Source organism: Eucyclogobius newberryi, unplaced genomic scaffold, assembly GCF_026437365.1.
Source record: "Eucyclogobius newberryi isolate DKJ021-1_F unplaced genomic scaffold, fEucNew1.0.hap1 SCAF_4, whole genome shotgun sequence".
NCBI classification, from domain to species: Eukaryota; Metazoa; Chordata; class Actinopteri; order Gobiiformes; family Gobiidae; genus Eucyclogobius; species Eucyclogobius newberryi.
Window position 1 is genome coordinate 35,569,625 of NW_027316056.1, and position 11,261 is coordinate 35,580,885.

At 43.2% G+C, this 11,261-nt stretch overlaps 1 protein-coding gene across 1 annotated transcript in view; it reads left to right on the forward strand.

Annotated features, from left to right (window-relative positions):
- Positions 1-563: 563 nt before the first annotated feature.
- The window catches only part of fhdc1 (FH2 domain containing 1), a 22,313-nt gene continuing 11,615 nt past the window's right edge, over positions 564-11,261 (forward strand). Inside the window, exons 1-5 of the mRNA XM_072464065.1 lie at positions 564-995; positions 4,950-5,011; positions 7,616-7,718; positions 7,820-7,905; positions 10,137-10,237. Coding sequence (XP_072320166.1) covers positions 564-995; positions 4,950-5,011; positions 7,616-7,718; positions 7,820-7,905; positions 10,137-10,237 — 784 coding nt within the window. The remainder of the gene's footprint in view (positions 996-4,949; positions 5,012-7,615; positions 7,719-7,819; positions 7,906-10,136; positions 10,238-11,261) is intronic.

Below are 11,261 nucleotides of genomic sequence, written 5' to 3' on the forward strand. Positions count from 1 at the left end.
GCTACGGACCCGCGCGACGGCGTTTCCAAGTTTAGCGCGGTTTTGTTTTACAGATAGAAGGTGGAACGCGGGCGGAGTGTAAACGTTCAAGGATGAGGATTTAAAAGACCAGTTTAAAAGACCAATTTATTATATTTTCTTCATTTTTTACAAAGAATTAAGTTGCAAAAAAATAGTTCCCTATAAACATTACGAACCAGACGAGACGGAGCAGCGTTTGGCCGTATGTTAAATAATATTAGTGGCTGCAAATAGAAACGTCTAATTGCGTCGTCAAAAATGGACAAAAATGAAATAAAACAGATCAATTGACAAGATTTTTTTTTTTATAAAACTGCTGCAAAACAAAATTGTAATTTTGTAACTGGACAAAGGTTTTTCCGCTCATCCAAGTAGTTTCTTCCACTCTAAACATTCATTAAATCCTGGCTTTCTAACTTCCACCGTCTGTTGAACTTTGGAACATATTTTTGCTTCGTTCCCGGACGTTTAAAATAAAGCGTATCCATGGTTATGTTAAACGGACATAGTGATGTGAAGCGCGGAACCTTGCGATGCTTATCATGAGTGTCCCGTCCGTGCCGCTGGAGCCCGAGAGCAGCAGCAGCGAGGCCAGCAGCAGCTCCGCCTCCGCCACCACCACCTCCGACTCCTCCAAGCATGCCGCCGCCGCCGTCATGCCGCCTGCCCCGCCCGCACTGCCCGCCCCGCCGCCGCCCCCCGGAGCCCCGCCCCCGCCGGCGCTCCCGGGCGGACGCAAGAAGCGCCGGGTGCGGAGCTTCTTCTGGAAGCCCATCCCGGAGGAGAAGGTGCGCGGCAGGCCTAACATCTGGACCATGGCGGTGCAGGAGCAGCAGTTCCAGATCGACGTGCGCTCGGTGGAGGAGCTGTTCGGGCAGCAGGAGGACGGGAGCGGCAGGGGCCCCAACGCCACCGCCGGGGCGTCGACGCAGGTGTCCAGGGCCCGCTCGTTCAAGGAGAGCGCCAAAGGGGAGGTGAGGAGGGTTTGAACAATCGTTTATGACCGTAATGTTGGCAATGTGTGAAGCCCTCAATGATGTCATGGACTTTTACAATATCAATGACGATGGTTTAGTGTTTATTTTGTCTAATTCATTTAATATGTCTCATTAATGATTGAACTCAGAGCATTTTTAGCGTTGCACAGCTCATTTTTGGATTCCATTATAGATTAGAGGGGCGTTTATCCCTTTTTTAAAAAAAGGGATAAACGCCCGGGATTTTAATAAAGTCAAATTTGTTTTATCACTACAGATATATTGTAAAAGTAGCTATTTGACTGAAAATGTGTCCATTTTGCGCTCTCTGCAACTGATTATAGAGGGTTTTATTCTCCTCGAACCAGGAAGTGTGCTGTTAGCATGTTAGCAAAAGAGATTAACTAGACCTGGTCTTCACGTTTTTACAGTAAAAATCAGGTACAGCACAATTAAATTCATTGACAAACTTAATAACCTGCACTCTGATTTAATTGAGTGAAAAACAGCAATGGTTAGCCCCGCCCACTTAGTCCCTTCTTTCATTCTTTTCATGACAGAGAAACAATTGTGTTACTAGGCACTGGGTAGTTGCCTCCACAAGGTTCTCATCAAACAGAAGGTCTTTTAAAATGTGTTACTTTTACAATATTCTGTGTGGAGTAAAACTGTTTTATGAACGTAAAATGTACTCAAGCCGTACGTTAAGAAAATAATATTCCCGTTGGTGATAGAAAAAAGGAAGTGGCCATACTCGTCGATGTCAGTGTCGATCTCGTCAGATGTCTGAAGTGGAGCGGGACAGGGCGTGGCCAGGACGTGGATGAGAGTCCGCTGGAACACCAGGGGCCACAGTGGGGCGCTAGAGGGAACATTACGTACATTAAATACTCTGATTCTGGTGGTCAGAAGAGCAAATGGCACCGAAATAACTAAGTAATTAAGTACTTTTCACTATGTTTGATTGTATTGCTGTCAGCACAGATTACATGGTGGCAAGATGAATAAGGTTAATAACAGTTATCTGTAATAACCAACAATAATACCGTTTTATCGATCAGAATATACTGTATTTATTGCTATTAAGTGCCAAAACAGCAAAGCCACCATCAAGCAATGAAAGGCTCTATAAATAAAGGTTTATAAAGTATCTCAGCGTGTCTCAGCGTGACTAAAGTGTTTTCATAAAAACATGAAACCGTAATACAAGACAAATATGAGTTTCCTCTTCATGACCGTAAGCAGTTAACTGGATGCTACAGCTCCACAATAACGATCACACAGACAGTGACGGTGTGGATTCTATAGCTCCTCTTGTCGTATGGGGCCCCGAGGGGACACGGTAAAGACAGGGGCCAAGTTTCAGCCTCTCTTTCAGTAAATATTGTCCGTAAAACGTGTCGGGCGTCGTCATAAACACGGCAGAGAAACACGACACGCTCACACAGAGAAACACTTCTGTCTCCAACATGTTACGGAGAAAAGTCAATCCAAGACGACCTGTGGGAGGGGTTTATCTGTGGGAGGGGTTTATCTGTTCTGTGGGAGGGGTTTATCTGTGGGAGGGGTTTATCAGTGGGAGGGATTTATCTGTGGGAGGGATTTATCTGTGGGAGGGATTTATCTGTGGGAGGGGTTTATCTGTGGGAGGGGTTTATCTGTTCTGTGGGAGGGGTTTATCTGTGGGAGGGGTTTATCTGTGGGAGGGGTTTATATGTGGGAGGGGTTTATCTGTTCTGTGGGAGGGGTTTATCTGTGGGAGGGATTTATCTGTGGGAGGGGTTTATCTGTGGGAGGGGTTTATCAGTGGGAGGGGTTTATCTGTGGGAGGGGTTTATCTGTGGGAGGGGTTTATCTGTGGGAGGGATTTATCTGTGGGAAGGGTTTATCTGTGGGAGGGATTTATCTGTGGGAGGGGTTTATCTGTGGGAGGGATTTATCTGTGGGAGGGGTTTATTGTATGTGAGGAAATTGAACTGCACTTTTGTGACTAAAGTATATGTTTGATACTTGCATTTTGGAGAGGGAAAAAGTATGTTCCACTATGAAAGGTTTGAGTGAGTTGAGCGAGGTCTTTATGATTTTATAATTTTGACTTTGTTTGGTGTATTTTTACCTGTTGTACATATAAATGATAGTTTTACAAGAATCGAGCTGGTATTTGTGGAGAAAAAGTTGAAAAATCTGTGGAAAATGACAGGAAGTGACGTCACACCAGGATCACACTCATTCCAGATAAAGTTTATTCATAATTTACAGAAAATAAACAACTTTTTTGACGCTCTAAACATTAATTCAACAAAACAAAGTCGCTCTCAACTGTTTTTATGCGTCAAATAAAGAAAGAAATTGACATTAGATGAGTTTTGCGAGCTAATTTCCCAGTGTGATGTCATCAATTACAAACAGGAAGTGATAGTTTTTTTATAACGTTTTATTTCTTATGATTTTTAGCGACATTTTAAATATATGTATCTTAACTCCAGTTAGTTTAAAGCGGCACTTGAAACAAAATTATAATTATAAAGTTTTTATTAGTGGTTTGCATAGACTGCATTTATTACGGTAATAACAAACGCGCTGTCTAGTCTCCATAGAGTCTTATTTTATATTAAATTAAACCTGTTATTCCTTTTTTTTAGTTTGGCAGTTGTGTGTTTAAAATATACTGTGAACAGAATCTTGATTTTTGAAACATAAAACTCAAATGTAATGATATTGTACCGTATCGTTCAGTATGACAGCCCTTTGAACTCAAATATAATAAGACAATAAAATAAACGGGCATCTGTATGAATTGAATCTAGACTGAACAAGGCTTTAGATATGACATCGTGATTGTTTTTATGGCTCGGTGGTGTTGACTCTGTGCCTGGACTTCAGACCACAAATGTGTCTTGCTAAACTGCCGCTCAGCCTTGTGTTACATCCTCTTTAATAATGTATATACTGTACGCAAGAGGTGACTAACCCTGCTGGAATGTCAGGCCCTAAAATAGTCACTAGAGAGTTGGCAGCAGATTGTAAGTATCACTAATGACACCAGCTAGAACAACAGAAGTGCGTTTGCCGCTTTGGGGGTCCGACTCACTCGTGGTGTAACGTTTCTTTATGAAAAACATGCCTGGCGTGTGTAGTTTTTCCTCTAAAATCATGAACACGTCTTTATGGAGCACCAAACCTGTATATGGGAGGGATTTCAATGGGTAGATCTTTCTATAAGTCAAAGAGGGTCATAGAATTTCATTTTTTGTGTGTTTAGTTTGTATCCAGAGCGTAGAAACAACTGTGTAACATGCAATTTTATGTTCCTTCCCATAAATAAATAAAAACCCACCGTGGTTTGTTTCTGATTGTCTAATATATTGGGCCAATGGTTACAAAAGAGAACAAGAGGAGGGACCAAGCACAGCCCTGCCGCATCCCTCTGACTAAAATCTGCGGAGCTGTCGAAATTTAAATTCTTGGAGTTGGACTAGCGTAAAAAGCTGCAATGTTTTTATTATTTACCAACGCCTCAGCTTTATTTACACTGTATGATTATATTTGGCTCTGCTTATAACTTCTCGCCTCAGTTTAGCTCATGGATAGGCCAGGAATATATGTAATTATTATTATTCAAACATTATATCCCCTTTAAAGGTACTCTAGACTAGTGCAGGGGGTTCTAAAGCTTTTCACAACAAGTACCACCTTGAGAAGTATTTGTTTCCCGAATACTGCTTATTCCATGTGTAAAGTAGTTAAAACAAATCTAAAATGGGTCCAAAAATGAAAAAAAGATGTTATTACAACGTTATTACAGACGTTTTAAACCGGGAAGATTAACCCAAGAGGAAAAACGTGGATGAAATGTATTATTCGACCTGATATCGCTAGAATAGTATAATAAATGTAAAAATGTACACTGTTTACATGTTTACACTATTATCCTGCTCGTCTTTGTTCCAGATCAGCATCCTGGACTCAAAGAGAGGGATGAACGTGGGCATTTTCCTCAGGCAGTTCAAGAAGTGAGTCCTCTCTCTCCATTAACAGATCGTATCAGCAACAATCGTGTCGTATCGCTCACGGTGATATACGAGAAGAGCTTCCAACATGGGCAATAATGCACTTTTTCAATACATTTTCCCGTAATTATGGGAATTATGTACTGCAGTTCCGGCTGACTCCATGTGCATAACGACCAGTGTAGTTATGAAGAAGCTCAATACTCAATACACATTTAGATACCACAGAAAACAGTCTTTTAATTTTTTTAGACAATAGAATGTTTTTTTTTATTTTTATTTTGTTTTTTAGTTTTTCAAAATAAATCACAATAACAAACAGAACATGACCAGAGAGAGAAACATCAATTAAAAAAATAAAGAAACATCAGCTAAACATTTAAACAAGTATAAAAACAGTCGAGTCCAGAGTTGGTCCAATTTGCCCTTTTCCAAATTAAGTTTGAATGTAAATTTTTCCATTCGTCTAAAAATGATAGAATGTAATTTTAAATAGAAAACTTTTACTTTCTTTATGATTCCATGTGGTCTGATGTTATTTCTGTAAAAGCTTGAGATCTTTCTAAAACTGTTCAGAAAAGGTCACATTATTTCCCTTTTTTATATTTATATACAAATAAAAACAAGAAACAGGACAACATTAAATAAATAATACATATTTTTTTATTAATAATAATAATAACATAAAATAATAAAATAAATCACAGTGAAAAAATTATCATAATGGCACAATATGACAACAGTCAAGTCCCATTTAGTCCAAAGTTGATCAAATTTGTCCATTTTCAAATAGATTCTTTAAATTTGTCTGATGTTTATTACAATGTCAGTCAATGTCTGTATCAATACTTGTTCAATTGAGTATCTATTTTAATTTCAATACCAGTTTTAGTATTGATTAGTATCTGACTTTCAATACTTTTGACCCCAACACGGCCCATTTTACATTTTATTTTGTAGATCATCCATGTTTGTTTAGGTTTTTGACAATTGAACTGGTTTATTTGGTTTATCTGGTATTTCGTTTTTTACCCAGTTTTATTTGATTATAAAACACAAAAATAGCATTGCAATACTCCGCATGGTCATTGAACATAAAACCTGAATAATCAAGTCGTGGTCGGTTATAAAGTGAAAAAGTTGGCTGTCAATCAATCCCCTATTAGCCGTATTGTTCTGGTTTTAATAGGTTTAGGAAATGCCTTGGATTAGTACCACTCTGTGTCGTGTCCTAAATAGTCCTGGACAGAGGATGTTCTTTTGCACCACATTTGCATGACTTTCCACACATTTCACTGGGATTTGACTGTCAGCTCAAACACAGAACCTGGAATCAAGTCCTTTTATGAGCACTTTTTATATTACACGAGACAAATTAGGATGTTTTTTACAGTGATTATAATTTAAAATGTTGTTCTTTTTAAAGTGACATATGACAGGGTTTTACAACTTTCTAACGTTGACTTTATTTGATGTATTTATACTTGTTGTACATATGAATTATAGTTTTACACCTATCGAGCAGGTATTTGTGGAGAAAACGTTGAAAAATCTGTTGAAAAATGACAGGAAGTGACATCACACCAGGGACACTCATTCCAGTCAAAGTTTATGCAAACTTTACACAAAGAAACAACTTTTATGACTCTAAACATGAATCTAACAAAATAAAGTCGCTCTCATATATTTGCATTTGTCAAATAAAATAAATTGTGACATTAGATGAGTTTTGGCCCAGTGTTTGCTGGGTAATTTCCTACTGTGATGTCATCAATTACAAACAGGAAGTGAAATTATAAACCTAAAAAATTGCTATTCTGTGATAACATTTGTATAATCTTTAGCAAAATTCAAAATATATTTATCTTAACTGTGTTTTAGTTCAATAAGTCGTCCGACCTGTAGGGGGCGCTTTAACCTGCAGTAATGATCTAAAACAGTCGTAGAAACCGGTTTATTAACTTCCTGTTCAAAATAAAGGATGTGTCACAATGTCAAATGTTAGTGTTACGATTGTTGAGGGAAAAATACTTCACAATTTAACGATTATTCATGATTTTTGAGACTGTGACCAAACAACAGCGAAATCTTCATAACTTTCCTTCATTCTCTCGGCCTGACATGTGACTGTTCCTCAAGTTTGTGACCGACTTTACAAAACTCAACGTTCTGAAAGACAAAACAGAGTTAAATGTGACAAAAACAGCCAGATGAAAAAAAGTTATTGACATTTACGTCTATTTTTGGACGATAGATTGAACTAAAAAGACTTCATTTTGCTTCTAAAATTGTCATGATTATTACTTTACAATTACATTCTGACCTGAGCAATCACGATTATCGATTAACTTGATCATCTCTTCATTTTTCGAATAATCACACTTGAAGAGGCGGGGCTTATCACTTCTGTAGCTTTGAACAGGAAGACATGGACCTGATTCTATTTCCATTTTTTTTTTTTATTAATACATGGTTTACAATGAGCTAAATGTCTCTATTTTAAAGCATGAATATGTCTGTGTTGAGTAATAAAATGCTTGTATTATTTACCTTCTCATACGTGCACATCCTATGCTTTCAATAGCCGACATAAATGCTCTCTTTCAGGTCTAATCGCGCCATTGTGGAGGACATTGGGCGAGGGGCGGGTCAAACGTACGGCGCCGAGCTGCTTAAAGACCTGCTGAAGCTGCTGCCGGATGCGGAGGAGGTCAGCGCGCTCGTCTCCGCCGTCCTCGTCTTTATGTTTGATACAGTCGTGTTTTTTCTGCTGTGGTTTTCTTTTTTCTCATTGTGTTCTCCTCCGAGCAGGTGAAGAAGCTGCGGGCGTTCAAAGGCGACCCGAACAAGCTGGCACTGGTGGACTCCTTTATGTACCTGCTGATCCAAGTGCCGCGGTACGTCGGGTTTGAAGAGGGATCGGGAAAGAAAAGGAGGCTAAGAACGCTCTGTGACGGAATGTAAAGGAGCACAAAGAAGATGTAGATGGATGTGTGTTTCTGTGTTTCTGACTTTGAAATGCTAAAACTACAGCTCCGTTATGGGTCTTTGTGTGATGTTCTTCTGTGCGGCGTCATGGAGACGAGCACAAGTTACAGGTCACGTCTGTCAGGTGGCCAGTAAGAATATGTACATCTCGGGAGGATTTTTGAGCAATTGAAAACGTCCGTAATGAAATAAATCCTTGATACTGAATGTCGTACATGCTGGTCACTCACAACAGGACAAATAAATAAATAATAAATAATCAAGCAAGTCCAAAAGTCAAGTCCCATTTAGTCCGAAGTTGATCAAATTTGTCCATTTCCAAATATTTGTTTTTAATATGATTGATGATAATTACATTTTTAATTGATTTAATTGATTTTATTGATTTTATTGATTTATTTTTATTAGACTGTTATGAACCACAAATCATCCAAATCGGTATTAATTTTTTATTTTATTTTTTTTAAATCAGGTTTTGAGTGTTAAGATTAGACATAAATAAATACTGTAATTCCCCTTAAAATGTAGAATTTATCTATTTTTTAATCATGTTTTCTCGTTGTGAATCTGCTAATTTTATTATTAACAGTAACGACATTTCACTCACAATGACACGGCATAAAACAGAAAAGCTGAAACGTGATTCGAACAATTGCTGACGTCACATTACTGCAGCTCGATATAACACTTACACTTTGCCGTGTCAGGGTGCAGTATGGGTGCAGTATGGGTGCAGTATGGGTGCAGTATGGGTGCTGTATGGGTGCTGTATGGGTGCAGGATGGGTGCAGGATGGGTGCAGGATGGGTGCAGGATGGGTGCAGTATGGGTGCAGGATGGGTGCAGTATGGGTGCGGTATGGGTGCAGGATGGGTGCAGGATGGGTGCGGTATGGGTGCAGGATGGGTGCAGTATGAGTGCAGTATGGGTGCAGGATGGGTGCTGGTTGGGTGCGGTATGGGTGCGGTATGGGTGCAGGATGGGTGCGGTATGGGTGCAGGATGGGTGCAGGATGGGTGCTGGTTGGGTGCAGGTTGGGTGCAGGTTGGGTGCAGGTTGGGTGCAGGATGGGTGCAGGATGGGTGCAGGATGGGTGCGGTATGGGTGCAGTATGGGTGCAGGATGGGTGCAGGATGGGTGCAGTATGAGTGCAGGATGGGTGCAGGATGGGTGCAGGATGGGTGCAGTATGGGTGCAGTATGGGTGCAGGATGGGTGCAGTATGGGTGCAGGATGGGTGCAGGATGGGTGCAGGATGGGTGCAGTATGGGTGCTGTATGGGTGCTGGATGGGTGCAGGATGGGTGCAGGATGGGTGCAGTATGGGTGCAGTATGGGTGCGGTATGGGTGCGGTATGGGTGCAGGATGGGTGCAGTATGGGTGCAGGATGGGTGCGGTATGGGTGCGGTATGGGTGCAGGATGGGTGCAGTATGAGTGCAGTATGGGTGCAGGATGGGTGCTGGTTGGGTGCGGTATGGGTGCGGTATGGGTGCAGGATGGGTGCAGTATGGGTGCAGGATGGGTGCAGGATGGGTGCAGGATGGGTGCAGGATGGGTGCTGGTTGGGTGCAGGTTAGGTGCAGGTTGGGTGCAGGTTGGGTGCAGGTTGGGTGCAGGATGGGTGCGGGATGGGTGCGGGATGGGTGCGGTATGGGTGCAGGATGGGTGCAGTATGGGTGCAGGATGGGTGCAGGATGGGTGCAGTATGAGTGCAGGATGGGTGCAGGATGGGTGCAGTATGGGTGCAGGATGGGTGCAGGGATGGGTGCAGGATGGGTGCAGGATGGGTGCAGGATGGGTGCAGGATGGGTGCAGGATGGGTGCGGTATGGGTGCAGGATGGGTGCAGTATGGGTGCAGGATGGGTGCAGGATGGGTGCAGTATGAGTGCAGGATGGGTGCAGGGATGGGTGCAGGGATGGGTGCAGGATGGGTGCAGTATGGGTGCAGGATGGGTGCAGGGATGGGTGCAGGGATGGGTGCAGGATGGGTGCAGTATGGGTGCAGGATGGGTGCAGGATGGGTGCAGGATGACAGTGTTATCTTTCAGGCCCAGTCTAGAGTGCAGTTCACACCATTCGGCCTCCAAAGTTCGTATTTCAGGCAGATTAAAACGATTAAAGTGACTTTGCCCCCGGCAGGTTCGAGCTACGCATCGAGGCCATGGTGCTGCGCGGCGAGTTCTTCCCCTCCTGTGCCGCCATGAGCAACGAGATCAACGTCGTCCGTGTGGCCACTAAAGGTAATGCAGCCTCTTCCGTTAGCGCAGGTGACCCGGAAACGTGAGCCGTCAGCTGAAGGGGGGAGGGGGGTGCTAACGTGACACCGAGCGCGACACCGAGAGTGACACGGAGCATGACGCCGCTCACATGATTTGTAACTCACGGATCTACTTAAAGGAATAATAGAGGATTTTTTGCCGATTTGAGAACTCAAGCGACTGTTAGTCCTTTATTGAAAAGTGTGCATGCACCACACTCACCACACTCACCACACCCCAGTACCCCAGTGTGCGGGCCCCTCAGGATGCCCGTACCCCAGTGTGCGGACCCCTCAGGATGCCCGTACCCCAGTGTGCGGGCCCCTCAGGATGCCCGTACCCCAGTGTGCGGACCCCTCGGGATGCCCGTACCCCAGTGTGCGGACCCCTCGGGATGCCCGTACCCCAGTGTGCGGGCCCCTCGGGATGCCCGTACCCCAGTGTGCGGGCCCCTCGGGATGCCCGTACCCCAGTGTGCGGACCCCTCGGGATGCCCGTACCCCAGTGTGCGGGCCCCTCGGGATGCCCGTTCCCCAGTGTGCGGGCCCCCTCAGGATGCCCGTACCCCAGTGTGCGGGCCCCCTCAGGATGCCCGTACCCCAGTGTGCGGGCCCCTCAGGATGCCCGTACCCCAGTGTGCGGGCCCCTCAGGATGCCCGTACCCCAGTGTGCGGGCCCCCTCAGGATGCCCGTACCCCAGTGTGCGGGCCCCCTCAGGATGCCCGTACCCCAGTGTGCGGACCTCTGTCATGCGAAATTCAAACAGAAAAGCCCCTGAGAATTGAACCTCAAAACGTTGTGGCTGCGCTTGTATCATATGCCAAATGTCTCCCCCCTCTCTCTCCCCATCGAACACTGCATCTGTCCCGTCTAAGAAAGTCAGACCAGAAAAATCCTTAAAGATAATCATAAAAATGTAAAACAAATCCTAAAAATCAATAAAATAATCATTAAAAAATCCTTAAAAATAGAAAAATATCAACACATCCATAGTTGCCGAAATTAT